Source organism: Apodemus sylvaticus, chromosome 1 (assembly GCF_947179515.1).
Source record: "Apodemus sylvaticus chromosome 1, mApoSyl1.1, whole genome shotgun sequence".
Taxonomy (NCBI): domain Eukaryota; kingdom Metazoa; phylum Chordata; class Mammalia; order Rodentia; family Muridae; genus Apodemus; species Apodemus sylvaticus.
Genome location: NC_067472.1, coordinates 156,713,164 through 156,740,651, shown reverse-complemented (window position 1 = coordinate 156,740,651; position 27,488 = coordinate 156,713,164). Strand labels below are relative to the sequence as shown.

At 40.4% G+C, this 27,488-nt stretch overlaps 1 protein-coding gene across 5 annotated transcripts in view; it reads left to right on the top strand.

Moving 5' to 3' along the window:
• Positions 1-27,488, top strand: part of Herc2 (HECT and RLD domain containing E3 ubiquitin protein ligase 2) — a 165,344-nt gene that overhangs the window by 68,454 nt on the left and 69,402 nt on the right. For all 5 annotated transcript variants that reach the window (XM_052161590.1, XM_052161599.1, XM_052161565.1 and 2 more), the window contains exons 27-52: positions 1,635-1,849; positions 2,060-2,192; positions 2,299-2,426; positions 2,515-2,710; positions 4,315-4,448; positions 5,352-5,525; positions 5,600-5,736; positions 5,850-6,001; positions 6,905-7,096; positions 9,767-9,954; positions 10,589-10,781; positions 12,726-12,908; positions 16,640-16,821; positions 17,244-17,391; positions 17,466-17,662; positions 17,999-18,229; positions 19,298-19,436; positions 20,686-20,829; positions 21,159-21,301; positions 21,564-21,831; positions 21,923-22,059; positions 24,184-24,282; positions 25,595-25,763; positions 25,862-25,987; positions 26,571-26,679; positions 26,799-26,938. In XM_052161590.1, the coding sequence (XP_052017550.1) occupies positions 1,635-1,849; positions 2,060-2,192; positions 2,299-2,426; positions 2,515-2,710; positions 4,315-4,448; positions 5,352-5,525; positions 5,600-5,736; positions 5,850-6,001; positions 6,905-7,096; positions 9,767-9,954; positions 10,589-10,781; positions 12,726-12,908; positions 16,640-16,821; positions 17,244-17,391; positions 17,466-17,662; positions 17,999-18,229; positions 19,298-19,436; positions 20,686-20,829; positions 21,159-21,301; positions 21,564-21,831; positions 21,923-22,059; positions 24,184-24,282; positions 25,595-25,763; positions 25,862-25,987; positions 26,571-26,679; positions 26,799-26,938 (4,257 nt within the window). The remainder of the gene's footprint in view (positions 1-1,634; positions 1,850-2,059; positions 2,193-2,298; positions 2,427-2,514; positions 2,711-4,314; positions 4,449-5,351; positions 5,526-5,599; positions 5,737-5,849; positions 6,002-6,904; positions 7,097-9,766; positions 9,955-10,588; positions 10,782-12,725; positions 12,909-16,639; positions 16,822-17,243; positions 17,392-17,465; positions 17,663-17,998; positions 18,230-19,297; positions 19,437-20,685; positions 20,830-21,158; positions 21,302-21,563; positions 21,832-21,922; positions 22,060-24,183; positions 24,283-25,594; positions 25,764-25,861; positions 25,988-26,570; positions 26,680-26,798; positions 26,939-27,488) is intronic.

Below are 27,488 nucleotides of genomic sequence, written 5' to 3'. Positions count from 1 at the left end.
AAAAGCTTATCTTTGGGGGATAAAAGGTACTATTATGTCAGCTAAGCCTCTGTTTTGGAAGAATTGACGTAGCCATTCCCTAATACTTCAAATCTAGATATCCAGAGCAATGAAAGCATCCCAAATTTGATTGCTGGAGTGATTAGCAGATTAGATTAGATTTACTGATAAATTAAGTCCTCAATTGAAACCTGCAGTGATGTTCGTGCCAGTAATTTTCTAGTGGGGTTTCATCCAGTGACACATAAGCAGCTATACTTAATACTCCTAATTGACACAATAAAATGTATATCCCTGCCAGACTTACCTGATCCTGCATCCCACACATAGTACAATACACACAGCTCTCCTTTCCAGTCTTTTGCATTCCCTTTACTAAGATTTATTTTTATGATTGTGGGTTTGTTAAAATATTGTCTTATTTCTTTAGTTTTTTGAAAAATTCAGATTGAATTTTAGAAACCCTTCAGGTGTGCTGTTTCTTGTCTGCATGCTCAGCATCTTTGTCTTATTCTAGAACTCAGAATACTCAGTTGTCACTTCCTCTTCCTTTAGTGTAGTGGTTATCTTCCACCTTCATGCCCTTGACAGCCTCTGCTGTCTTTCCTTCACCACTGGAGCTGAGAGCTTAGCTGTGGAACGGGAGCTTTTGTTGCTTACCCATGTGAAAGTGTTATCTGAGTCTTCAGATGGTGTGTTACCTTAACAAATCCCGAGTAAATCCAAGTAGCATGACTAACAGGCCCATTTGGTTACATTACCCATGGTGAAAGAAGTCAGCTGATAATACAGAAAGTCCAAGTGTGATTTAGGAGTGAAGTTTTGGCTTTTGTAGCAGTTGTTCTCTTCTAGGCACTATATTTCCTCCTACTGGGCCCACATCGTACAGGTCTCATCACATCCTAACATCACAATATTGGGGATCAAGCTCTCAGTGTAAGAATCCTTTGGGAACATGTTGAAGCCATCTCCAAACCAGAGCACACAGACTTGTGAAACCTGCACTGGGTTCTAGTGTCCTGCATTTTAGTTGTGTTCCTGTTGTTAGATAAGACTTTGACACAGCCTTTATTCAGGGTAAGAAAAGGCTTATTGGCTTACAGTTGCAGGTTACAGTCCATCATTGTGGAAAGTCAAGGCAGGAACTTGAAGTAGCTAATCACTCACACAGTTGAAGCAGAGAGAAAATGAATAAATTCATGCGTACTACAGAGCTCACTGTCTACAGTTACAGTCCAAGACCCAAATCCTGAGAATGGTGTCACTCCTGAGCCTAGGTCTTCCCAGGTCAGTAGAGGCAATCTGCTCCAAATGTTCAAGGGTTCATCTGATGTAGACAGTCTCTTATAGCAAGTCTCTTCTCAAGTGATTCTACATTGTGTCAAGATGATGGGTTGTTTAAACTAACCTTCACATCATCCTTAGGTATATTAGACAATCAGAAACTTCTAGTATAGAGAATGTAAGTATGTTAGTAACTTAAGAATGGTGCTGAATTTCCTTTTTGAAATTGAGTATTCAGTTTAGAATTTTTTATTTTATTTTATTTTTTTTTGTGTGTGTGTGTGTGTGTGTGTTTATTTCTGAAGAGTTTACTTCAGTTTCTCTTTAATGAATATTTATACATTTTCTAGAGTGGCTGCAGTCATCAATTTTCTCTGGGGGTCTACAGACCAGCCAGATTCACTACAGCTACAATGAAGAGAAAGATGAGGACCACTGTAGTTCTCCTGGGGGCACACCCATCAGCAAATCCCGACTGTGTTCTCACAGATGGGCCTTGGGTGATCATTCTCAGGCGTTCCTGCAAGCCATCGCAGACAATAACATCCAGGACTACAATGTGAAGGTGAGCTAGATTCTCCTCACTTAGCATTCTGTATCGTCCACACAGCACAGCTTGCGTGTTATTTGGAGGTTTGGTTTTGAGGTGATAAATTGATTCTGCATTCATACAAGTGAGATATAGATCACCTGTTGCAAAAAGTTGGGTAAAAGCTGTGGGTTTGTGAAGGTTTACTCATGGCTCTGAAGTTACCTCTGACCCTTCTTCTTGCAGGACTTTCTCTGTCAAATTGAAAGGTACTGTAGACAGTGCCACTTGACCACACCGATCACGTTTCCTCCTGAGCATCCTGTGGAAGAGGTTGGCCGTCTTCTGTTATGCTGCCTCCTAAAACATGAAGATTTAGGTACAGATCTCAGTATTCATGTGTTTTAATTACATTGTAGACCTTTCAAATGGCATGTGTTATACATTTATTCCTACCTTGCCCTTTCACAAAATGTCTATTACAGGTCATGTGGCATTATCTTTAGTTCATGTCGGTACACTTGGTATTGAGCAAGTAAAGCACAGAACATTGCCTAAATCTGTGGTGGATGTGTGTAGAGTTGTCTACCAAGCAAAATGCTCACTCATTAAGGTGAATGGATTTTAATTCTTTTTCTGTGCTGTGTAGACAGTTGCCAAAATACTTAATGTTATTTCTCTTTCACTATTTACCTTGGCAGACTCATCAAGAACAGGGCCGTTCCTACAAGGAGGTGTGTGCTCCTGTCATTGAACGCTTGCGGTTTCTCCTCAATGAATTGAGGCCTGCTGTCTGTAGTGACCTCTCTGTAATGTCTAAGTTTAAGCTGTTAGGCTCATTACCCCGTTGGAGGAGGATAGCTCAGAAGATCATTCGAGAAAGAAGGAAAAAGAGAGGTAATAATATAAAAAGTTAGAATATGCTGTTACAGTATATACTTTCTTTTTTTCTTTTTCTTTTTTAAAGATTTATTTATTATTTTATGTAAGTACACTGTAGCTGTCTTCAGACATGCCAGAAGAGGTCATCAGATCCCATTACAGAAGGTTGTGAGCCACCATGTGGTTGCTGAGATTTGAACTCAGGACCTTGAGAAGAGCAGTCATGCTCTTAACTGCTGAGCCATCTCACCAGCCCCCAGTATATACTTTCTAAACCTTTGGCTGCATCTGTGACCACAGAGGGAAGTTTTTGATACTGGCATGTGTCAAAATGCCTGTGGCATTTCCATGTATTGTCATAGTATCTATGTATATTTGTGATGGTGTGCCACAGTCTTGAAGTGTTCCTGACTAAAGAGGTTAGCAGAAGTGGCATGACATTAATGGTTAAGAGTCATGCAGGAGACCAGCAAGGACACGTAGGGACTGTAGGCCAAATGTGACCTGCTGCTGTCTTCGCCTTGTTTATATGCTAAGATTGGCTGTTTCCAATTTTAAATTGTAAGAAGTCAAAAAAAAAGGGATAATATTTTGACACATGAAATTTAAATTGCAACTTGCATAAATAAAAGTATAATTTAAAAAAAAAAATTGTTATGTGTGACACATGTGGGCCCAAGTGCCATGACACACTTGTGAAGGTCAGAGGACAGTGTGTAAGTCTGACCTTTTCTACCACCATGTGGGTTCCAGAGATTAAATTCCCAGTATCAGGGTTGGCAGCACACACCTTTTCTGCACACACCTTTTCTGCTGAGCTCGTACCAGTTCCTGCCTGCCTCCACCTGTTTCTATTCATGTCATCTGTAACTATGGTTTGTGCAATAGAAACTGTAGTGTTGTGCATTTACAAAGAACCAGTGGCCTCAAAGACTTAGTTACTTATCCTTGTTCTTTAGGAGAGGCTCCCTCTTCATGAGGGCTCTTCTCTGTTGCAGTGTCTCACCTCTGTCCCTATATTATGTCATAATATGGCTGAGTGCTGTTTCCAGATGCCCTGAGAGGCTCACTGTGATAGGTTTTACTTTTGTCATTTGAGATTACAGCTGATGGTGCTATTCTGTGTTTTATAAAAGAAAATATCTAACCTTCTTTGTCTTTCTGCTCTGGTGATAAAACTCTATGGCCAGAAGCAATTTGGAGAGGAAAGGGTTTATTTCATCTTACAACTCTCAGATCACACTCCATCATCGAGGGAAGTCAGGACAGCAACTCCAAGTGGAATCTGGAGAGAGAAACTGAAATAGAGGCAGTGGACGAGTGCCGATTGCTGGCTTGCTTCTCATGACTTGCTCAGCTCATTTTTTTGTAGATCCTAGAACCACCATCTTAGGGATGGTATGGTCTGGGATCTCCCACATCGACCTCTTATTAAAAGAATGCCCCAATGGTTGCCCATAGGCCAGTCTTGGGAGGCATTTTCTCAGTTGTGGTTCCTTCTTTTCAGATAAACTCTGCCTTTGGTCAAGCTGACAAAAACCCCAACTTACTCATTCTTGCACATTAAAGTATTTCTTAATTAAAAGTTATATAAATGATTTTTATATTTTTAATTACAGTTCCTAAGAAACCAGAATCTACTGATGGTGAAGAAAAAATTGGAAATGAAGAGAGTGATTTAGAAGAAGCTTGTGTTTTGCCTCATAGTCCTATAAATGTAGACAAAAGACCCATTTCTATGAAGTCTCCTAAGGTGAAGTATGTTCTGTGATTCTTAGATTCCATTATAAAAATGCTACACACAAATGAACCTCTGGTCCCAGGCTGTTATACTAAGCACCCGTAGGGTAGTGAGTGTGGTGTGTTGCTATTACAAGTATGGTCCCAGATTGTTTCATAAACTTGGCTGACAGTGTTCTGGCTAGTCACATTGCTGGAAAACTATTTCCTTTTGTTCTTGACTCAGTATTGCATTTTTTCCCTTTTATTTTTTTTAATCATTTATTTGTTTTCCTATTTGCTTGAGAAACTATTGGTTACTGAGGCTATTAATATTTTTAAAAGTAATATCTGTTAATCAGTTTAAAATATTAGTGACACAGAGTGCTTTCCAAGCTTGTGTTACAATGTTTTGGGTTCTAGTCCTAGTGAACAAACAACAGAACTATTGGTATCTTGTTTATATTCAAAGAACTTTTATAGTATATTGTAATAGGATTGTACTGGCTAGTTTCGTGTGTCAACTTGACACAGGCTGGAGTTATCACAGAGAAAGGAGTTTCAGTTGGGGAAGTGCTTCTATGAGATCCACCTGTGAGGCATTTTCTCAATTAGTGATCAAGTGGGGAGGGCCCCTTGTGGGTGGTACCACCTTTGGGCTGGTGCTCTTGGGTTGTATAAGAGAGCAGGCTGAGCAAGCCAGGGGAAGCAAGCCAGTAAGAAACATCCCTCCATGGCCTCTGCATCAGCTCCTGCTTCCTGACCTGCTTGAGTTCCAGTCCTGACTTCCTTTAGTGATGAACTGCAGTGTGGAAGTGTAAGCTCAATAAACCCTTTTCCTCCCCAACTTGCTTCTTGGTCATGATGTTTGTGCAGGAATAGAAACCCCGATTAAGACAAGGGTAAACTAATGATTTATATTGTTCTTTTTTGTTAGGATAAATGGCAACCGTTGTTGAATACAGTTACAGGGGTTCATAAATATAAATGGTTAAAGCAAAATGTGCAGGGTCTTTACCCACAGTCTGCACTCCTCAATACAATTGTTGAATTTGCCCTTAAAGAAGAGCCAGTAGATGTGGAGAAAATGCGGAAGTGCCTACTAAAACAGGTAAGACTTTCTGAGGCACGATGCTTTGCTCCGAATCAGATAGAGCACTGACTATAAATATTGCTATTTTGCAGTTGGAGAGAGCAGAGGTTCGTCTGGAAGGGATAGACACAATTCTGAAACTGGCAGCCAAAAGTTTTTTACTTCCTTCTGTGCAGTATGCTATGTTTTGTGGATGGCAAAGACTTATTCCTGAAGGAATTGATATAGGGTAAAGCTTTATACAATTTTTTCAATATGGGAATCTTGACAACATACCAATGTTCTTTTGAAGTTAAAAGTCTGACAATGTCCCAAGTCAAATTCTGTTTCTTTGTTTGAAAGTGAACCACTTACAGACTGTCTGAGGGATGTGGATTTGATTCCACCATTTAATCGGATGCTGCTGGAAGTGACTTTTGGCAAGCTGTACGCTTGGGCAGTTCAGAATATTCGATCTGTTCTGATGGATGCAAGTGCCAAGTTTAAAGAGCTGGGTGAGCTAAACAAAAACTGAAAATTAAAAGGCCTTATTTTAAAATTGATATTATGGTTATGACTGTGATTGCAGCAGTGCCTTATACTTCAAATGTATAGTGTGTAAATTTACAAAAAAGTTACTTTTTGCTTTGGAAACTTGTTCATCAGATCAATAATCTTAAGTGCTTTTAGCCTTTTTTTTTTTTTTAAGATTGAGAATAGAATTTTGAAAATTTGGCAGAATAAATAATCTCAAAATATACTGACAACTACATTGTTATGAGTGTTGTACCATATACTTTAGGGTGCCAGTGTCCTAAACTAATACTTCTAGATAATTGGCATATCTATAGAGAAATAATAAGATTCGTTGTTTGGTGGTAAAGTGAAAGATGTCCAATGATGTTTAGAAAACATCATGATATTATTTTTTAACTTTTAGGGTGCTACTGTATACTATGGAGTGCCACTTTGGGGAGCTAACCCCCAAACTTTTAAATTGGTATTTGTTTGCAATTTTTTGTTGTTTCATTTTGATTTTTGGATCTTACCAAGAGCCAGGGTCTTTTACTATGTAGCCTTTGCCAGTCTGGAACTCAATATTTAGACCAGGTTGGCCTTCAACTCTCAGAGATCTACCTACAGAGCACTGATGAAAATTGTACTAGAAATTATTACTGAGCTAACTTAGTTTGCCCCCTTGGTACTTTATACTGAAGACAGAGCTAGCAGTGTATGGAATGTAGATAATGGGAATATCACAAAGTAAAATAGATCTGCCCTAACCACATTATGTGGAAAAAAATTTTAAGAAAGATACAGAAATGAGCAAGTAGTTAAAAACCAAACTCCAGTGTGTATGTGATTGTGTGTATTGTATCCAGAAATAAGGAATTCAAATGAATGTCAATGCCTTTTAGGTATCCAGCCTGTTCCCCTACAAACCATTACTAATGAAAACCCGGCAGGACCAAGTCTGGGTACCATCCCACAGGCTCGATTTCTCCTAGTGATGCTCAGTATGCTCACCCTGCAGCATGGTGCAAATAACCTTGACCTCCTGCTCAACTCGGGAACGCTGGCACTCACACAGACAGCCCTGAGGTTGATCGGTAGGTCAGAATTGGCTTGGGTTTTTTAGGAAAATGGGACTTAACTTTTTTTCCTAAAAAAGAAATTGTAGTAAAGTATGCATAACATAAAAGCAGGCTTTTTAAATGTGTTGAGTTTGTAACTGAACAACATTAGGTACATTAATTTTTTCCCTTTGTTTTCTCTTTGATCTTGTCACTTTGCTTTTTAAGACGGGATTTCACTATGCTTGCTTAGCTTGGAGCTCACTCTGGAGCCTCAACTGACCTTAAAGTTAAGAAATCCACCTGCCTTTGCCTCCAGTGTTGGATTTAAAGGTGTGGGCCGCCGTGCCCGTCAGAAATTCACATTCTGAGCAGCTGTTACTGCTCTCTTGTTTCAGAAAATTTTCAGAAACACAAATCTAAATTTGTGTTCATTTATCAGTCACTATTGTTGTCATGTCCCAGGTAACCAAAAATCACCTTTCTGCTTCAGTGTGTTTACAGTTTTGAGTATTTCATGTGAGTGCAGTTACTTGTAGGCTTTTATATTTGAATTTTAGTATATGTCAGTACTTCATTCTTTTTATGAATAAAAATGTTATTATATGCCTATTTGACATTTATATGCTGGTGGACAGATGGATTGCTTTACCATTTACTTTAGTGAGTAGTTTTGTTAGGAATGTTTGTATATAAATTCTTGAATATCTATCTTTAGGTCTTTTGTTTATAAAAGGAGTAGAATACTGAGGTCATGTGGTAGTGGTACAGGTAGACACTGCATTTTGGAGGCCACCTACTGTTGTTTCCAGGTTGGTTTGTTCTGGAGCAAGAATCAAACCTACAGATGAGAGAAATTAGTTTATTAAGGAAGAATCTGAGTTATAATGAGCTCTAGTGAGCCATAGTATTTGGGGAATGTAAGAATGTGAATGGCCCACATACTGCACAGATTGGACAGTCGTATGGGGTGCAACATTTGTGGGCATGCTCTGGTACACATCGAATGCCATAGTAGGGAGAGGTGTCTAGTTTTTCTGCTAACTGGCTTCTTTCATATACTGTTTTTCCCCTTAAAGATACTCTCTGTGTAGCTCTGCTTGGCCTCAGAGAGGCCTGTGCTCACAGAGCATAAGTCTGTGCTCACAGAGAATCCCTGCCGCTGCCTCTAGGCTGTAGGCATTAGGCCGGCCACATATAAACATTAGTGTCTTACTTCTGCTGCACTCCTGCCTGGGAATATGGGTGCTCCACTTTGAGTGATTAGTGCAGCAGACTCTGCTACTGAATGGTACACTGGTTCCACACACGTAAGTCCCAGAATCTGAACCTTTGACAATTTTAGTGCTGTCAAAGCTGCAACGTGTGTGGTGGGGCTCGCTCCGTCAGTCCCAATGTAGACCTTCTGATTGAGTGTTCAGTCTCTGTGAGCCCCTATGGGCTCAGGTTTGTGGATTCTGTAGGTTTTCTTGTGGTGCCCTTGACCCCTCTGGATCCTATGATTCGCAGGACTCCTCAAGTTCTATCTAATGATTGGCTGTGGTCTCTGCATCCTTGTCCATCAGTTTCTGGGTGAAGCCTCTTGAATGACCCCACTCATGTGTTACAGTTGTTCAGGAGTGTTCTCCTTGCTCCACATGCTCACCAGCATGGGCTGTCACTTGTGTTTTTGATCTTAGCTTTTCTGACAGGTTTAAGAGTCTCCAAGTAGTTTTGATTTGTATTTCCCTGATGGCTTACTTGGTAGACCAGGCTGCCCTAGATTCCCCCTGTGCTGGCATTAAAGGCATGTGCCACTACCACCTGGTTTTCTCTTCTCCTTTTTTCCCCCTACCTTTCTTGGTCCCTTTTCATCTCTGATTTTATTAATTTGCCTCTCTTTCTATCTTTAAGTTAATTTGGCTAAAGGTTTATTAATTTTACTGATTTTTGCCAAGAATTCATTTCATTGATTATTTGTATTGTTTTAATTGGTGATGGTGGTGGTGTGGTAGTGGTGTTTGTCTGTTTGTATATTTTGGTTTCAGCCCTGAGTTTATTATTTCTTGCCATCTACTAGTTTTGAGTGTTATTTTTTCATTATGTTCAAGAGCTTTCAGCTATGCCATTAAGTTATTACTTAAAAAAGCCAAAGTATTTTTTAAACATTTATTTTATGTAGTCATATAGTGTATAACTTGACTCTTAGAGCTGCCTTCATATGTGTTTTCCTCCCTCCCTCTCTCCTTCCCTTCCTCCCTCCCTCCCTCCCCCTTTTCCTCCTTCTCTTTCTCCTTCCCTCCTTTTTCCCTCCCTCTCTCCCTCCCTCCCTCCCCTCTGTGTGTGTGTGTTTATTTGTGTTTGAGACAGTATCCTTCCATGTAGACCGTGTACTTTCAACTCACGATTCTTTTGAGTGCTACCACATGTGCTGATGTATCTATTAAAAATAGGACATTGGAGGTCAAAAAGATGGCTCTGCAGATAAAAGAGAACTTACCACTGTTGGGAAGATCTAAGTTCAGTTAGTTTTCAGCACCCATGCTTGGTGGCTTACAACTAACTATAACTCTAGCTCTAGGACATCTGAGGCCCTCTTTTAGACTTGTGTCACCACTGTACCCATATGTACAAACCCACATGTAGACATATAGTTTACACATAAGTAATTATACAATCTTAAAAAATAATAAAAATAGGCTCAGCTGTTGTTTGATGTTCTGACAGGTCCTACTAGTGACAGTGTTGAGGACGACATGAATGCTTCTTCCCGTGGAGCCTCTGCTACAGTGTTGGAAGAAACAAGGAAGGAAACTGCTCCTGTTCAGCTCCCTGTTTCAGGGCCAGAACTGGCTGCTATGATGAAGATTGGAACCAGGGTCATGAGAGGGGTGGATTGGAAGTGGGGTGACCAGGTATTTAGAGATTTCATTAACATTTTAGCACATCTCTTGTATCAATCAGTGGATGATAGAGTAGGTGGCTGCCTGATCAGGAATTGTGAGATTAATAGATGACTAAACTGCTGATTGCTGAGCAATAAAATATGGGTGGAAGACATTGTCCTTCCCATGATGTCATGGGGATTTTTCTTGGCCACACTGCTAAGCATGTGTTTTTTCACAGTATTCTTAGAAGTGGAATTGTCTCAGACCAAGTAATAGCATGCTATCAACAGCTTTTTTTTTTCCTTTGGAATGGTTGATACAGTATTGCTACAGAGCCTAGGTTCACAGTCTAAGGAAGTAGTCAGGACACTGGCGAGACCACTTTCATTGCTAGGACACTCATTAATACATTTGTTCAGAGTCCCCTAGTTGAGAGAATTCACTCCTGTCTCTGTATTTCCTGATAAAGGAAGATGAACATGTGATTTCATGACATTTAAAGATAATATGATCTGTACACTTTTTTCAGGTATGTTTGAGTCAGGAGAAGGTTGATGGAAAATCTGTGTACAGAATTTATACAGGAACTATGGTTCCTGTATAACCATAGACAGAACAGGATACACACTTTCCTACCTGGTTTGTATTTTTTCTTTTTCAGGATGGGCCTCCCCCAGGTCTAGGCCGGGTAATTGGTGAGCTGGGAGAGGATGGCTGGATCAGGGTCCAGTGGGACACAGGCAGCACTAACTCATACAGGATGGGAAAAGAAGGAAAATACGACCTCAAGTTGGTGGAGCTGCCTGTTTCATCTCAGCCTTCTGCAGAGGACTCAGACACAGAGGATGACTCCGGTGGGTGACTTTTATTCAAGATAGCCGGGAAATTGTTCTTGTTTTAGATAGCCATCATTTCCCTCTGGAAAGTTAGACAGAGGCCAGGATTCATCTGAAGACATTGCTCTGGCTGCACTTCAAAGATTCTGCTATAGCTATATAATGGGTATAGCTGTTCAAACAAAGATTCTGGTATAGCTGTATAATGTACATCTAGTAACGCAGACAAACTAATGTATCTTAACCTTTATTTTCTTGTCAGAGTAGGATGGAAGAGAGGGAGTGCAGCATTACTTTTTAAATTTGATCTTAAAAGTGTGTGTGTGTGTGTGTACATGCACATCCATATGTGCATGCACACACTCACACCCATACTCATCTACATGTCTGTAAGTTAATAGGACAGCTTATGGGAGTCAGTTCTCCTTTTATCAACCATGTCTCAGGATTTAGCTTAAGTTGTCAGGCTTGGTGGCAGGTATCTCTACCTGATGATCCTTAAAAAACCAAAACCAATTTATTTATTTATTTTATCAAGGTTGAGGCACAGACATTTCACAGCATACCTTTGGAGGTTAGAAGATAACTGTTGGGAGTCACTTCTCTCCATGTACATTCTGGGGAGCAAATTGAGGTTGTCAGGCTTGGTAACAAGTACCTATACCTACTAAGCCAGCTTGCTGGTCTTAGCCTTACTTCTGATTGGTTTGTCTGGTTGCCTAAAGCCTGATGGTAAGTGGCATGGTGGATTCAGTATGATGTTGTATTGTTCTAGACCCTTTGCTTTTCCTCCATCAGCTTCAAGTTGCAATGTATGCCCCTACCTGCTTCCTTTAAGCATCTCCATATTCTTTGATTTAGAATTCTTCAACCTATCTGGCAACACAGAGAAGTTGGAAGTGGATCCAAACTATAGTGTAGACCTCTGGACCACATGTGTGTAGCCCCCTTTTCAGCTGTATCTGGGGTATTCCTCATTGTAGAATTAGAGCCAAGGAAGAAGTGGATATATGACAGTTGTGGCCTCCTTGTCCCACAGATAGACTTGCTGGCTATGCAACTGGTCTATCAATTGCCTTCACTCAGATTGTAGCCCCTAGACATTTGATAAGTTGTCTTTCTAAAGAAGGGAAACCTTGCAATCATGTCTTTACTTCTGAGTTATAATAAGGTTGTTTAAACATAATGTTACTCTCAAGTCTCATTTTTTTTTAAGGGTAGAATAGATGGCTCACTTCATAAAAGTCTTTATTATTTTTAAGCACTAGGACCTGAATTAGATCCCTAGTTAATTAAAAGCTGGTTCAGTGATACACATGCTTGTAATCTGAACTCTGGTTGGTCTCAGACTCACTGGCCAGACATGCTAGCCTAATCAGCAATTCCCAAGATTCGTGAAAGCCCTCACTGTTTCATAAAACCAAAATGGATGTTACCTGAAGAAAGAAGACACTTGAAGTTTTCCTCTGGTCTCTATACAATATGAGTACCTGTATACCACCTATTCCCCAATATAATTTTTTAAAGGGAGGTAGGGACAGAAATGATTGGGGTAGCCAGGTGCAGTGGTGAGAGACTGAGACAGTAGGCTTCTTGGACCCAGGAGTTTGAGCTAGACTGGGCAACCATGGGACTCTGGGGGAAAAAAAGAAAGGGGGAATGAAAATAAATTCTAAGTTTCACCTTTTCTTGAGAAGATGTTTCCCTTTTTAGTATTAAAATACAACAAAGTCTTCTATCAGTCTTATAAGTACTGAGTTCAGGTAGCCACCTATTCTGAATTCTAAAAACCCAGCTTGTTAGATCTGTGTACCTTCTAAATTTTACTGTGAATCTAGAACTACCCTAAATTATGTTCAAGTTTTTAAAAAGAAAAAAAAATGTGTTATTAAACACCTTAAATGATATCCACAGACAATTTTACTTGGGATTGTCATTTCTTCTTATCATCCTCCTTTTCAGAAGCAGAACAAGGTGAAAGAAACATTCATCCCACAGCGATGATGCTGACCAGCGTTATTAATTTATTGCAAACTCTTTGTCTCTCTGTTGGAGTTCATGCTGACATCATGCAGAGCGAGGCCACCAAGACTCTGTGTGGACTGCTTCGAATGTTAGTGGAAAGCGGAACAACAGATAAGCCATGTATGAAATGAATAATTAAGGGCCACAGAACCTCAGCATGGATATATGTGTGTAAATCTCTCATATTTGTGTGTTTGTGGGTGAGTCTGGATGTTAGAATGTGAATCAGCATGTGTGTAAGGACTAACGTAATAAGGTTCCTGGGGCTGCTATACCAAGGCATTCTAAACAAGGTCTAATAAACCACAGGAAGTCCTGGCAGGGCTAGTTCCTCCTCAGGCTCCTGGGGAGCATCTGCCCTAGGCTTCACTAACACTGGCGATTTGCTTGGCAAACATTAGCTTATAGGTACATCAGCCTAGTCTGTATCTTCTCGTTCACGTGATTTCCTCTTTACATGTGTGTTTATGTGCATGTGTTTCAGATTTACCTGTTACAAGAATGCCAGTTAACCTCATCCGATCTAATTTACATCTTCAATGATTCCATTTCCAAACAAGATCACATTTTGAGATACTAGCATTAGCACTTTAACATGTGAATGGGAGTGGGAATTGGGGGAAGTGTATGTGTGGGAACTAGTCAACCTCTAACGTCTTCCTTTAGAGTTCTGGAAATTAGAAATCCTCAAGGCAGGTTGTCCGCAGAGCCATGCTCCTCACTGAGCTCTAAAGGAAGGTCTCCCTTTTTCTTTTGCTGTCAGTCCGGTGCTGCAGATCTCACTGGTAGTCTCTGCATTTTTCTTCATGTAGTCTGCATCACTTTATGACCTTTTCTCTTCTGGGAATCTTTCATTTGCTCTGGGATCAACCCAATGCAGCATGTTATCTCAGTCTTTAGTATTAATCTGCATAGACTTTATTTCCAACTAGGATCTAATGCTGCCGTTCTGATTGTCAATGGCAAATATTACTTGAGGAAGTGGGGTGGATATTTCTATGTGTGTAAGAGTATGTATGACTGTCGAAGAACTTGTGAACATGCTCAACTATTACCATGTTTATAATGTGAATGCACATAAATGTGTTTGGATACATTTGTGATTGAATGAGTATGTTATCTTTCTGTGAGTATTTAAATTTCAGTATGTTGATATGAGATAGAATGTTTTTGTCATTGCTGAGTGTTCTAGTTAGAGTTCTCTAGAGAAACAGAACTGACAGAATTAATCTATCAGAAAAAAACAGGGTTTGATAGAGTAGCTTACAGGATTTGGTCTATTATTACAATGGCTGTCTCCAAACAGAAAGTCCAAGAATCCAGTAGTTGTTTGGTCCACAAGGCTAAATGTCTCTGATGATCTTCTGCTTATGTAAGAGTTCCAATTCTGGTACCAGTGAGGGAATGAACTTGCTGGTGATAGTGAGGGCAAGCAGGCAAAGAGCAAACACTTCCTTTTTGTATGTCAGAGGTTCTTAATTAGTGGGATATGATCCCCCTTGAGGGTCATATGACCCTCACAAGTGTCACATATCAGATGTCTTGCATTATCAGATATTTACATTATGATTTATAACAGTAGCAAAATTACACTTAGGAAGTAGCAATGAACATGAGGAATTGTCTTAAAGGGTTGTAGCATTAGGAAGATTAAGCACCATTGTTCTGTGTTCTTTATATAGCTACCCAGAAGGTGTAGTTCAAATTTAAGATGGGTCTTCTTACCTCAAATGATCTAATCCAGAAAAATCCCTTACAGGTATACGTAGCATTTTGGGTTTTAGGTAATTTCATGTAGTCAAGTTGACAACTAAGAACAGCTGTCACACTGAATGAATGATTCTGTGTTGAGAGCGTGAAGGTGTATATGTTTTGGTGTTTCAGTGTGATTGTGATTGAGTGAATGTCTGTTTGGGCATACTGATGTGGGCAAATAGTTGCATCAGTTATGGTATGAATGAGCTTGTATGCATGTGTGGGTGTAATTAGAAGTGTGTATATGAAGTATGAATGACCAGGAGTCATTGAGGATATGTAGGTATGTTATTGGGTGTAAATCTGAGTTTGGCAGTGGCAGTGAAAGTAAGGGAATGTGTGTGGGTGAAGGGGATAAAAATGAGTTGGCATGGTAGTGAAGGAGCTCCAGCCCCTCAAATGTGACAGGCATGGCTCTGGCAGGCTGTGCCCTGCTCCTCATTCCTTCTTCCTTCCTAAAACTGTTAGATTGCATCCCTAAAGCTAGCCACTGAGGTCCTTTCCTGTTTTTGGCATTTCTTCTTCCTGAGGCTAACTACCAAGGTCCAGCTATCAAAGTGCTGAAGTCCTGCAATCAAAAACCTCCTTTGGCTCACCTAATTAACTTGTCCAGTTAAAATTTAGACATCCCATCCTAACATGGGGCTTCCCCTTACCTTTATAAACCTCCACTTGCCTATGGGCCACATCTGTCTCTATCCAGAGGCACTCTCCTTCTTTTCCCTCTCCCTCGTTCCCTTCCCCTTCTCCCTTGTCCCCTATCTCCTCTCTTTGTCTTGTATTCCCTGTCTTTTGTCCCTCTGGGGCAACTAAATCTCCTTTGTGTTGAGAACTTGGTTGGGGTTCTTGAGCTGATACTGTTCCCTTTCTGTTGTGATAATATATGATAGTATGTAATCAGGGATTGAGTGTGCATATGTAAGTGGGCACATGCATTGTGCCAGTGTCAGACGGTGATTTCTGTGGTTGCATTATTTAAAAGTATACAGGAGAGTAAAGGTCAGAATTTTGAGTGTCATTGCGAGGAGGCTTGGTTGGTGATGCAGGAAGAAAGTGAGCACAAGTATGTGTATAGGTGGATGTGAGTGCAAGTGGATGTGTATGAGTGAGTGTGTCTGAGTAGTTGTTTAAACATGTCTTACTTTATGTTTGTGAGGGAGAAGAATGCATGCACATGTAAAGGGTGGGCTTGCATCTTAAGTTCTTTATGTATATGTGTGGTAAATGGAGATTATATGATTCTGATTTCACTAGTGATCACTAGTGGTAGTATAGGAGAGCATGTGTGGTGTATGTGAGTGCTCATGGCAGAGAACGTTAGGACATTTCTGAGTAGTTTATGATTTAGTCCTTAGTATATATATGAATGTATGAGAGTGAACGTCAGTGTGTGAGCCTGTGTCTTCTGTGAGCGCGGAGGGTAGGAAGGCAACGCAGGGCAGAGGGAAGTTGCTGCTGTTGCTGCAGTGGGTTCTGGGAAGGTCTCAGCAGAGTCCCGCTGGAACTCAGACCTCAGGCTGCGTGTCCTAGCTTGAGAAGGAATAGATAGTGAGGGGGACATGACCTGGGAAGCCAGGAGGAACAGAAAACTTGATTCATACTGGGTATACTAGCATGTCCCTCTCATCCCAGCATCCGAGACGTGAAAGTAGGGGAGCGTGTGCTCTGGCTACATAAGAACTAAGTAAAGTTCATCCTCATTCTTCTAGTGCAGAGCACTTAAATCTGGATTCGATATTTTATGATGTATATGAAAATGAGATCATGGCAACATTTAAGGCACATGAGCTTCAAAAGTATAATAGATGCATATTGTTAATTACTGATGTTAGAATTATAGATTTTATTTCCTTGAAACTGTATATATAGGTTAAATTAACTAATTTGAGTTGCTTTCACTTCACAGGTTAAAAAATTACTGTGAAATGTTTGTGGAGTTAACTTACAAGCCTTCCTCCATTCCTCTCGCATAGTCCTGTTGTAAAGTAGCCTATTGCCCAGAATGGATTAGTAGGTTACATAAAATGTGGAGGTGTGCTGATGCTTTCTTTGCTTTCTCAGGACTTGGTCTGAGCACATTTTGTCTCTTCTGGCAGCTCCTCCAGACAGAGTGGTGGCCAGAGAGCAGCACCGCAGCTGGTGCACACTGGGCTTCGTTCGGAGCATCGCACTCACCCCACAGGCCTGTGGCGCTCTCAGCTCCCCACGGTGGATCGCACTGCTCATGAAGGTTGTGGAAGGCCATGCACCCTTCACTGCCGCCTCCCTGCAGAGGCAGGTAATATGCTGCTCGAAAAGCCCAGTTCACTGAGACACACGGTAGGACTGCGCTCCCTGTCCTGTAACCAGGCTTCGTTATTGGCGCTGACTATAGAAAATAGCAATAAACAGTTCTTCTGACTTTGCTTGCAGAGGTTCTTTATTACTGCAGCTGTGAAAGTTGCTAATGAGTTTATTCACCTTTTCATAACTGCTTTCTGCCCCATTGGAGTAGGTGTGTGGTTGCCAAGAATTAAGTTTAAAGAACAATTTTCCCTTAAACAACATACATTTATTTTAAATTCCTGATAATCCTGCCTATTAACTAACTTGATTAATAACAAACATAATAAAGTTGTACATCATTAATTTATAAAGGAAGTAGAAGGTAAAAATGTGTAATTTCTTTTAAAATTGTCATTCTGTGTTGTCTTTGATCAGATCTTAGCTGTTCATTTGCTACAAGCAGTTCTTCCATCATGGGACAAGACAGAAAGGGCACGGGACATGAAGTGTCTTGTGGAAAAGCTGTTTGGCTTCTTGGGCAGTTTGCTCACTACTTGTTCTTCTGATGTTCCGTTACTTAGAGGTGAGTGGCTGTGCCTTTACTCATTACCCCTGTTCAGTGAGCAGTGTGCAACCCAGCTTTTCTCTCTGCTTCAGAATCCACATTGAGAAAGCGGAGGGCGCGGCCACAGGCTTCCTTGACTGCCACCCACAGCAGCACTCTGGCTGAAGAGGTGGTGGGGCTGCTCCGCACTCTGCACTCGCTGACCCAGTGGAATGGCCTCATCAACAAATACATTAACTCCCAACTTTGCTCTGTCACACAAAGCTATGCCGGGAAGACAACAGAAAGGGTGTGTTTCATGTTTTCAAATAAGCATGGTGGGACTTTAGCTTTTACGTTATCTTTTAAAACACAAAGTGTTTTTGTTTCACCATTTAAGGACATTTTAATGGAAATAATTATTGAAGAAGTTTATAATAAGAAATAATTATTGAAGAAGGCAGGCATGGTAAAAGGTTTGCTTGAGCCTTCAAGACTGGGACAGTAGAGTAAGAAACTACATCTTAAAATAAATTTATAAATAGTAAATAAGATAAAGTGACTTAAATCTAGCCCACCTTGTAAAGACAGGCAGTTTGGAGGACTCTGCACCTCATGCTTGCCCCTCCCTTCCCTTCTGCACTAGGCCCAGTTAGAAGACTTCTTCCCAGACACTGAGAACCTTGAAGTGGGAGGCCTCATGGCAGTCCTCGCTGTGATTGGAGGGATCGATGGCCGACTGCGCCTGGGAGGCCAGGTCATGCATGATGAGTTTGGAGAGGGCACAGTGACGCGCATCACCCCGAAGGGCAGAATCACCGTGCAGTTCTGCGACATGCGGATGTGCCGAGTTTGCCCACTGAATCAGCTCAAACCGGTATATAGCTTATGCTCAGCTCTCCAGTATTGGGGGTGAGACTGGCTTGTATCGCTAGAACTTGTACTGTAGAACAACATGGAAGAACCTGTACTCTATGTTGCCTTCTTGGAAGCTGTGAGAATCAGGAGAGTTACCTCTTTTCTTCTTTTGCTAGTTTGTACACTTAAGAAAGGCCTGACTCATGGGGGCATACAGCCAGGGGACTTTGAACATCATAGACATAAAAAAAGGGATTAACAGTCTATAAGGTAATTTGTAGAAGTTTGCCTCTGGTTCTTCCTCCTAGCCCTATGCTCCCAGAAAAAAGACTCAGACTCAAAGTACATTTACAGATATCTTAGCCATATCGCCATCTAGTCACACCTTCCTGGTGAATCTACCACCTTGCTCTATCCCAGAATTCTTTCTCTTATCAGATGTCCTACCTTCTATTTCCTGCCTAAGCCATAGGCTATACATTTTTAATTGACAGGTGATGTATCTATACAATGCCCAGGATACTCTCTCTATAGTAACTTTAGCAGTTTAAAATAGGAGTTTCTAAAACATTTTTATTGAATAATTTAAACTTCTAAAATATGACTTCTTTAACATTTTTCTTTAGTTGGAAAAATGTATTTTAATCATGTTGAATACCATATCTTAACTAGCTACTGTAGCATAAGCTTATGACTTAGGGACAATAGAGAAGTTTTATGTTTTTTTGATGTAACCCAAGTATAATTTGACTAAATTTTAAAAATAGAAGTATTTTGGTTATTTTAGGAATAAATACATGTAGAAAATTTGAAACTTACAGAAAATATCTTAGACTTTAACAAGTCACCCTGATATATTACTGACAACTGGTAATGAAAACATTAATATAGATTATAGCATTCATATGTGTATATAGATACATATCTATATACACACATCTTTCTCATTCTGTAGTATCAGAATTATTCTCAGGTAGATCATGACTTGGGGTATGTGTGTTTAAATTTAGGGCTCATGCTCAAATATGTCTCAGACTGTATGTTAACCTCGCCAGCAACTCTGAAAGTTTCTGTGTTCTTTCATCAGCTCCCTGCTGTGCCCTTTAGTGTGAACAATTTGCCTTTCACGGAGCCTATGCTTTCTGTCTGGGCTGAGTTGGTGAACCTTGCTGGAAGCAAGTTGGAAAAGCACAAAACAAAGAAATCAGCAAAACAGGCCTTTGCAGGTCAGTATATTGTGCTCCTTGGTGAAATAATCAGAACTGGCATTATTTGCCTTTTACTCAGAGTGCATTCCTATGACTGCTGAAGCCTTGGAGTTCACATGGACTTAGTGCTTCTCAGTCTATAGTTGGGAATGTAAGATACTTGCTAGGTTTTTATCTTTGACCTTACATTTGGAACCTCATCGACTCTGACTGTCAGTGTTTATTCTAAGCAAACTTATAGGACACTGTGTTCATTTCCTGTCTACTAGTTCTCTGACTTACAATGCCTTGGGTGTCAGCCCTTTGTCTTTGGATTCTCATGGCTTCTGTTTCTGTGCATGGTGCATAGCTCGCCTTGAGCTTTCTTACCTTTGGGTCTAGAATGCTACCTTTATGACTTTCCTTTTCCTGTCCCTTGGTTAGTCTCTGAGATTGTTTCTTTGCTTGCTTTTTATACCACTGAAATAGTTGTGGTTTCACTCATAACCCCTACCTCATTCTGTCTGCTCCTTGAGCATACTCCCCTAGTTTCCTTTCTATATTTGTTATTGTTGCTCTAGCATTTAGGATGGTAAACACCGTTAATTCTGCAGTTCACAACTCTGAATGGCAGACCTGTGGATATAAACAACTATTTGCCTCAATTCAGTCTACTTTCTTGCAGTTGCCACCATTTTTTCTCATCATGGTAAATAAACAACTGCCAGATGGTCCAAATTTAGGTATTTTCATTCACTCCACCTACACTTATTGGGCTGCCTCCAGGGCCTCCTGCATGCCCTGCTGGGGAAGGCTATTCTTCTCCTGCATAGACCATCTCGTGGTGCTTTCCTTGTTCTGCTGTCAGACACGTATGGCATTGCTTCTCATCACTGGATCAGAGAACTCATTTTAGGGAAATAGCTTCCGTTACACTAGATGCATCTGAGAGAATCCCTCATAGGATTATTGCAAGAAAATATGAAACTGTTTTACTTGTGTCTGGTTGGAGTTGCAGACATTTGGGAAACATTTAATGATGACAATAAATGCTTATATGGTTCTAGTTTTCTGCTCAGCTCATTAGGATGGATATCTAGAGCTTTGTAGGAAGAAAACCTAGGGATCAGAAGAGTTTACTTCATGACAGTACTATGTCACTGCTGTGAGTGATCAGTTCATTTCTGAAGAGCATGTCACTACCTTCATGTTGCAGAGATGGCATGGTTGGTGAAGAAGAGAGTCTGAGCTGGATATGAGGTTCTCACTGGGTTCCTTTGTTCCATAGGACAAGTAGACTTGGACCTGCTGCGGAGCCAGCAGTTAAAGCTGTACATCCTGAAAGCCGGGCGGGCACTGCTTTCCCACCAAGACAAACTAAGGCAGATACTGTCTCAGCCAGCAGTTCAGGAAACTGGAACTCTTCATACAGGTATCTTTTTTTTCTTAACAGAACTATTTTAAATATATTTGAAAGAAAGGAAAATACTCTAGTAGAAAAAATATACAAGAGATATGAATAGTCAGGTCTTAAAAGGAGAATACTGTTATCTTATACCCATACAAGGCTGTGGGGCCTGACTGCTAATCACCAACTGTTAATGCAGTTGTCATCTTACAAGATTTGTGAGTCCGAGGAGTGGGATGGAATGCTTACGCTTGGCTGTGTAAGATATGGTACAGATGGCCAGTGCATTACCTTTAGTAGAGAGATATTGGTTGTTGAAAAGTAGAATGTTTAAATTGTGCTTTCAAATTCAGATGATGGAGCAGCTGCATCCCCTGACCTTGGGGATATGTCACCTGAAGGTCCACAGCCTCCTATGATTCTTCTTCAGCAGTTACTATCCTCAGCCACCCAGCCATCTCCTGTGAAGGCTATATTTGATAAACAGGAACTTGAGGTACACATGTGTAATCTTGACAGTTTTAATTCAGTATACTTAATTGTGAGTGACTAACTGAAGCAGTCAGCAGCGTTATTTGACTACCCATTCTGTTTCCTAGCTTTCCTGTCTCTTATCATGTTTTATTAATTCATTTTGAGACCACTCATGAATCTGGGGCTTTCTCTGATGCAGCTCATAGAAGATGTTGGTCATTCACATTTTCTTATATGGTAGGAATTAGATAGGACATATCTACAAACCCTCCTTATCTGCCCAGGCTGCTGCTTTGGCCCTCTGTCAGTGTCTGGCTGTGGAATCCACACATCCTTCAAGTCCAGGGTGTGAAGACTACAGCTCCAGTGAGGCCACAACCCCAGTCTCTGTACAGCACATCCATCTTGCCAGGGCGAAGAAGCGCAGGCAGTCCCCAGCTCCTGCTCTGCCTATTGTGGTGCAGCTCATGGAAATGGGATTTCCTAGGAAAAATATAGAGTTTGCTCTGAAGTCTCTCACCGGCACCTCTGGGAATGCGTCCAGTTTGCCTGGTATGACTTTTTCCTGTCCATGCTTTGCTTGCTTGTGGGTTTGACATTCAGTGCTATTGGTCGGATGGCAGCTGAGTGTTTTTGCTCCTAGGTGTGGAAGCCTTGGTTGGGTGGCTGCTAGACCACTCTGATGTCCAGGTTACAGAGTTCTCGGATGCAGAAACCGTATCTGACGAGTATTCAGATGAGGAGGTGGTGGAGGATGTGGATGATACCCCTTACCCTGCGGTCAGTAGCTTCTGCATGTCCTGCCTGTCTTTTACTATAATTCTTATATACTACTTCTTTCCATCTCTTAAAAGAACCAATGCATCTTTTGTAACTTTTATATAAGTTTTACCCACAATTCTGCTAGACATATAACAGAGTTAACCTGTTTTGCTACTGAGATAGTAATTAGGTTTTCCCCATTAAAATTTCTCTAAGCTTTATAATAAACTATTGTATAACAGTGTGGTGATGTTGGGTAGTCTTTAGAAGATACTGAAATGCCGGGCAGTGGTGGCGCACGCCTGTAATTCCAGCACTCTGGGAGGCGGATTTCTGAGTTTGAGGCCAGCCTGGTCTACAGAGAGAGTTCCAGGACAGCCAGGGCTACACAGAGAAACCCTGTCTCGAAAAAACCAAAAAACCAAAAAAAAAAAAAAAAAAAACCCAAACAAACAAAAAAGGAGATACTGAAATGCCGGGCAGTGGTGGCGCACGCCTGTAATTCCAGCACTCTGGGAGGCGGATTTCTGAGTTTGAGGCCAGCCTGGTCTACAGAGAGAGTTCCAGGACAGCCAGGGCTACACAGAGAAACCCTGTCTCGAAAAAACCAAAAACCAAAAACCAAAAAAAAAAAAAAAAAAAAAAAACCCAAACAAACAAAAAAGGAGATACTGCAAACTTTGAAAGGTTGTGTCTCTTGGAGACACAGTTACCTTGGAGGCTGAAAGCAGGAGGATTGATTGACCCTGGGAGTTCAAAGCTGATCTTAGCAACAGTTAGATATTGTCTGGTTAAAATACAAAGAAACATTGTGGTCCCTCTATAGTAAGAGAATCATGAGTTCAAGGCTGATCTGCATTATATAGCAGTTTCAGACTAGCCTTGGAAGCATGGAAATATTACATTCTGTCTTAAACAATACCTGACATGGGACTGCATGGCACTTATAGTACTCTGAAGACGAGGCATAAGGATCAAGAGTTAGAGACTAGCCTGGGGTACATAGTGAGAGCCAGTCTAAAGATAACCATTCAAGGAAACAATAAATCATGTTTTGCGTGACATACTGGTTTCTGACCTGAGAAAATTGTTTTATAAAATTCATTTTTAGAGCCTTGGAAATTTTCGGATATTAAGAGCTGTTAAAATTCATTTTGCCTGGATAGATGGCTAAGTGGTTAAGAGCACTTGTTCTTGTAGAAACTGGGATTTAATTCCCAGAACCCACATGGTGGCCTACAACTATATATAATTTTGTCTGTCCTTGACTTAGTTAGGGTTTTACTGCTGTGAACAGACACTATCACCAAAGCAAATTTATAAAGGACAGCATTTAATTGGGGCTGGCTCACAGGTTCAGAGGTTCAGTCCATTATCATCAAGGCGGGAACATGGCAGCATGCAGGCAGGCATGGGGCAGGAGGAGCTGAGAATTCTTCATCTTCATCTGAAGGCTGCTTTAACTTCTAGGCAGCTAGGGTGAGGATCTTAAGCCCATGCTCACAGTGATACACCTACTCCAACAAGGTCACATCTACAAATATTGCTACTCCCTGGGCCAAGCATATACAAACCATCACAGTTCTTTCTGGGCACCAGGCATGCATGTTGTATACATATATACATGCAGACACAATACTAATGATATGATATATAGTATATAAAATTTTTTTTACAAATATTTATTTTGCATATTGTGCTATTGATATTAAGGTAGAAAGATTTTTATAAAGTAAACACAGTATTTCCTATTACATTTGTTTATACTATAGACTTAGTGGGTTTTTCGTTTGTCTTCCTTCCTTCCTTCCTTCCTTCCTTCCTTCCTTCCTTCCTTCCTTCCTTCCTTCCTTCCTTCCTTCCTTCCTTCCTTCCCTCCCTCCCTCCCTCCCTCCCTCCCTCCCTCCCTCCTTCCTTCCTTCCTTCCTTCCTTCCTTCCTTCCTATTTTTACAATAGGGTATTACTGTTTAATTGTGGCTGACTGGGAACTATGTAGACCAGAATGGCCTCAAACTCCTACAGAGATCCATCTGTCTCTGCCTCCTAAGATTAAAGATGTGTGCCACCATGCCAAGCCAACAGTCTGTTTTAAGTATATTTCTCAATTTCTTATCTTTTTCCAATGTGTTTGTGTCATTTAGGCTGCTGGTGCTGTTGTAACTGAGAGCCAGACTTATAAGAAGCGTGCTGATTTCCTGAGTAATGATGATTATGCTGTGTATGTGAGAGAGAACGTTCAGGTGGGCATTGCTTAGGACGAACTTTGTTCATGTTTTGTCTGACAAATACATGAATATCTCCCATATACTAAGTAGTTGACTTGACAGATGCCTCTGCCCTTGGGGAGCCTGTTGACCTATGGGTGGAAGATAGTCACACTGACTTAGTAAGATCTGTTTATTAGAAGGAAGCATGGATACCATGGGCATGAGCAAAAAGAGACCGGCAAGGTAGCTTGTTTTTGGGATGGTGGTAAGCTCTTTGTTGGGAAAGTTTAAATAGAGCATGAACTAGGGTTGGAGAGTGACTGGACTCATGCTGAGACTTTGGTAGGAAGGCTTTTTATATTTTTATATTGATGAGTATCAGGTATCAGATGCTTACTCATCTTGCTTCTTCTACCAAAGCTAGACTCATTGTAGGCCTGTGTGATGGTGATATTTTAACTTACTCAATGCGTTTGGATTTATCAATTCAGGTTTTCTTTGATGGATTTTTTTTTTCTTTTTAAACCAATTCCAGTTGTATTACAATTTTTGTAGGAAAGACAGGTCAAGCACCATAGTTATTTTCAGTGATATAAGTGCTTTATTCAGTTTTTACAATGATGTATTGGTGGTCTGCTGCTTATAAATGTGACCAAGAAGCTTAGGCTTGCTTATTATCACCATGATGAATTTTTTCAGATGTAGGATATGTTTTAGCTGTTACTAGTCCTTTTGATGATTAGAGGGCTTGTATAAACATTGTAATCTGTAGCTGCAGTGTTTTGTGGCAGAATATGATATAGGCTCATGTATGTATTTCCCAGAGACATTTGAATCCCCTTAATCTAAATGCTACTTATCTTAGTTTGCTTTCTGTTATTGTGATAAAACATCTAATCTAAAACAACCTGGAAGGAAAAGGGTTATTTGTCTTACTTGTCCTAGTCACAACCTGTCTAGTAGGGAAGTCAGGGCAGTGACTTAAGGCAAGAATCTGAGAACAGGAGCTGAAGCCAGAAGTCATTCAGAAATTCAGCTTACTGGTTTTGCTCCTCATGGCCTGCTCAACTTGTATAGACCACATGTCCAGGAATGGTACTGCCCACCTTTGACTGGACTCTGCTTTATCAGTTATTAATCAAGAAAATGACTCACAGACATGCCCACAGGACAGCTGATGGAGGCAGTTCCTTCTTCCTAGGTGACTCTAATTGTGTCAAGTTGACAAACTAACCAGCATAAAACTAAGCATACATCTGGGTCTTGAATAAAATCTTTTCTGAAGAATAGAGAATGTTATTGTATCTCTTGTTTAGGTGTACTTGACTTTGCATTTCAATTTTAGGTGGGAATGATGGTGAGATGCTGTCGAACATATGAAGAAGTATGTGAAGGTGATGTGGGCAAAGTCATCAAACTGGATAGAGATGGATTACATGACCTTAATGTGCAGTGTGATTGGCAGCAGAAAGGGGGCACTTACTGGGTTAGGTATATTCATGTTGAGCTTATAGGTGAGCACACTCCTTGCTAATGTATTGCATTTCTTAGAGACTATTCCCAGAAAATGAACAAACACTAATCATTGTGCATTTACCAACAAAATCCTTAGGCTATCCTCCACCAAGTTCTTCTTCTCACATCAAGATTGGTGATAAAGTGCGGGTCAAAGCTTCTGTTACCACACCGAAATACAAGTGGGGATCTGTAACTCATCAAAGTGTGGGGCTTGTCAAAGGTAATATCTAAGCAACGAAATGCTGTCTTAAAGAGCATAAATTCCTTTTATTTATGTATACATTTATCATTTATTTTAGCTAGCTTATAAGAAGTTTAATGAATATGTCTGAGAAATCTAATAAAGGACAGAAAAAAACAGACATTAAAAATAGCCAAGTTAAACAAAATAGGTTTGGTAAGAAGAAAAAGTAGACATGTATCACCATTCCTAATTAGTTTATCTTTAAACATTTGATGCTACAACACTGGTACTTTCCCAGTGGTTAGGGGCTTTGTTAGAACTTCTCAGATTATGCAAGAACAAATGTCTTCTTTTATAGCTTTATATATATGTGTGTGTGTGTGTGTGTGTGTGTGTGTGTGTGTATAAACTACTGAAACTACTTCTTTGTGCAACCACGTTGGAGCTGGCTGATGATTTTGTGTGCCAGTTCATCCATAAGTATCTTACCTTGTACTTCTCAGGGAACACTCTTTATCACATGTGAACAACTATAGTGTAGTAGCACAGAGCTGCACTAGTTTACTGTAGGTATATGTTGACTTTAAAGGATCCTTAGGGAGCTTCTGTTCTGTGCTAGCTTTCAGTGCCAATGGGAAAGACATCATTGTGGACTTCCCTCAACAGTCTCACTGGACTGGGTTGCTGTCAGAGATGGAGTTGGTCCCAAGTATTCATCCAGGGGTTACGTGAGTTTCCTGATTTTGTGATGTCTCAATTTCTTTGGGGAGGAGGAAGAATTTTCTTTTAAAATTATTTTAAAGTGACTTCATTGTTTTCTTACCAACTTTATCTATTTTAAAAACAGGTGTGATGGATGTCAGACATTTCCTATCAATGGATCCAGATTCAAATGTAGAAACTGTGATGACTTTGATTTTTGTGAAACATGTTTCAAGACAAAAAAACACAACACCAGGCATACTTTTGGCAGGATTAATGAGCCAGGTAGAGCTAAATGTTTATGTTTTGTCTTCCATCAAATATCACTAGTTAGGTAATTACTGGAGTTTGCTCTTCGCTTTGTATGTGTACAGTGAGTGTTGTAGAAGGAGCACAGGTAGAGAGAAGGGGTCGTCTGACTCATTTCCTCCCTTTCCCCCCACTTCTTTCTTTTTAGAGTAGTAAGGTTTGCTTGTCTGAGTTTCCATGAAGAAATGTTAGAATTATCTTCAGAAACTAAGAGCATATTTAGTTAGAGCAGTGGAAATTGGTGGAGTGTAAGTTTTCTTTTGTATTATATATTTTTATTGAGGTACATAGAGCCCAGATTTTGCCACTATAAATTTACAGTGTATGATCCTGTACAACGGTGCTTTTATGTATTTCCAAAACATTTGTGTCTACCCAAGCATACGATAGCATTTAACTTTATCATCTTCTCTTACCTATCCCCTGGTGTCTTAGTAAGGATTTCTGTTGCTGTGATATAACCAGGACCAAAAGCAATTTGGGGAAGAAAGGTTTTATTTAATCTTACAGTTTACAAATCCATAAT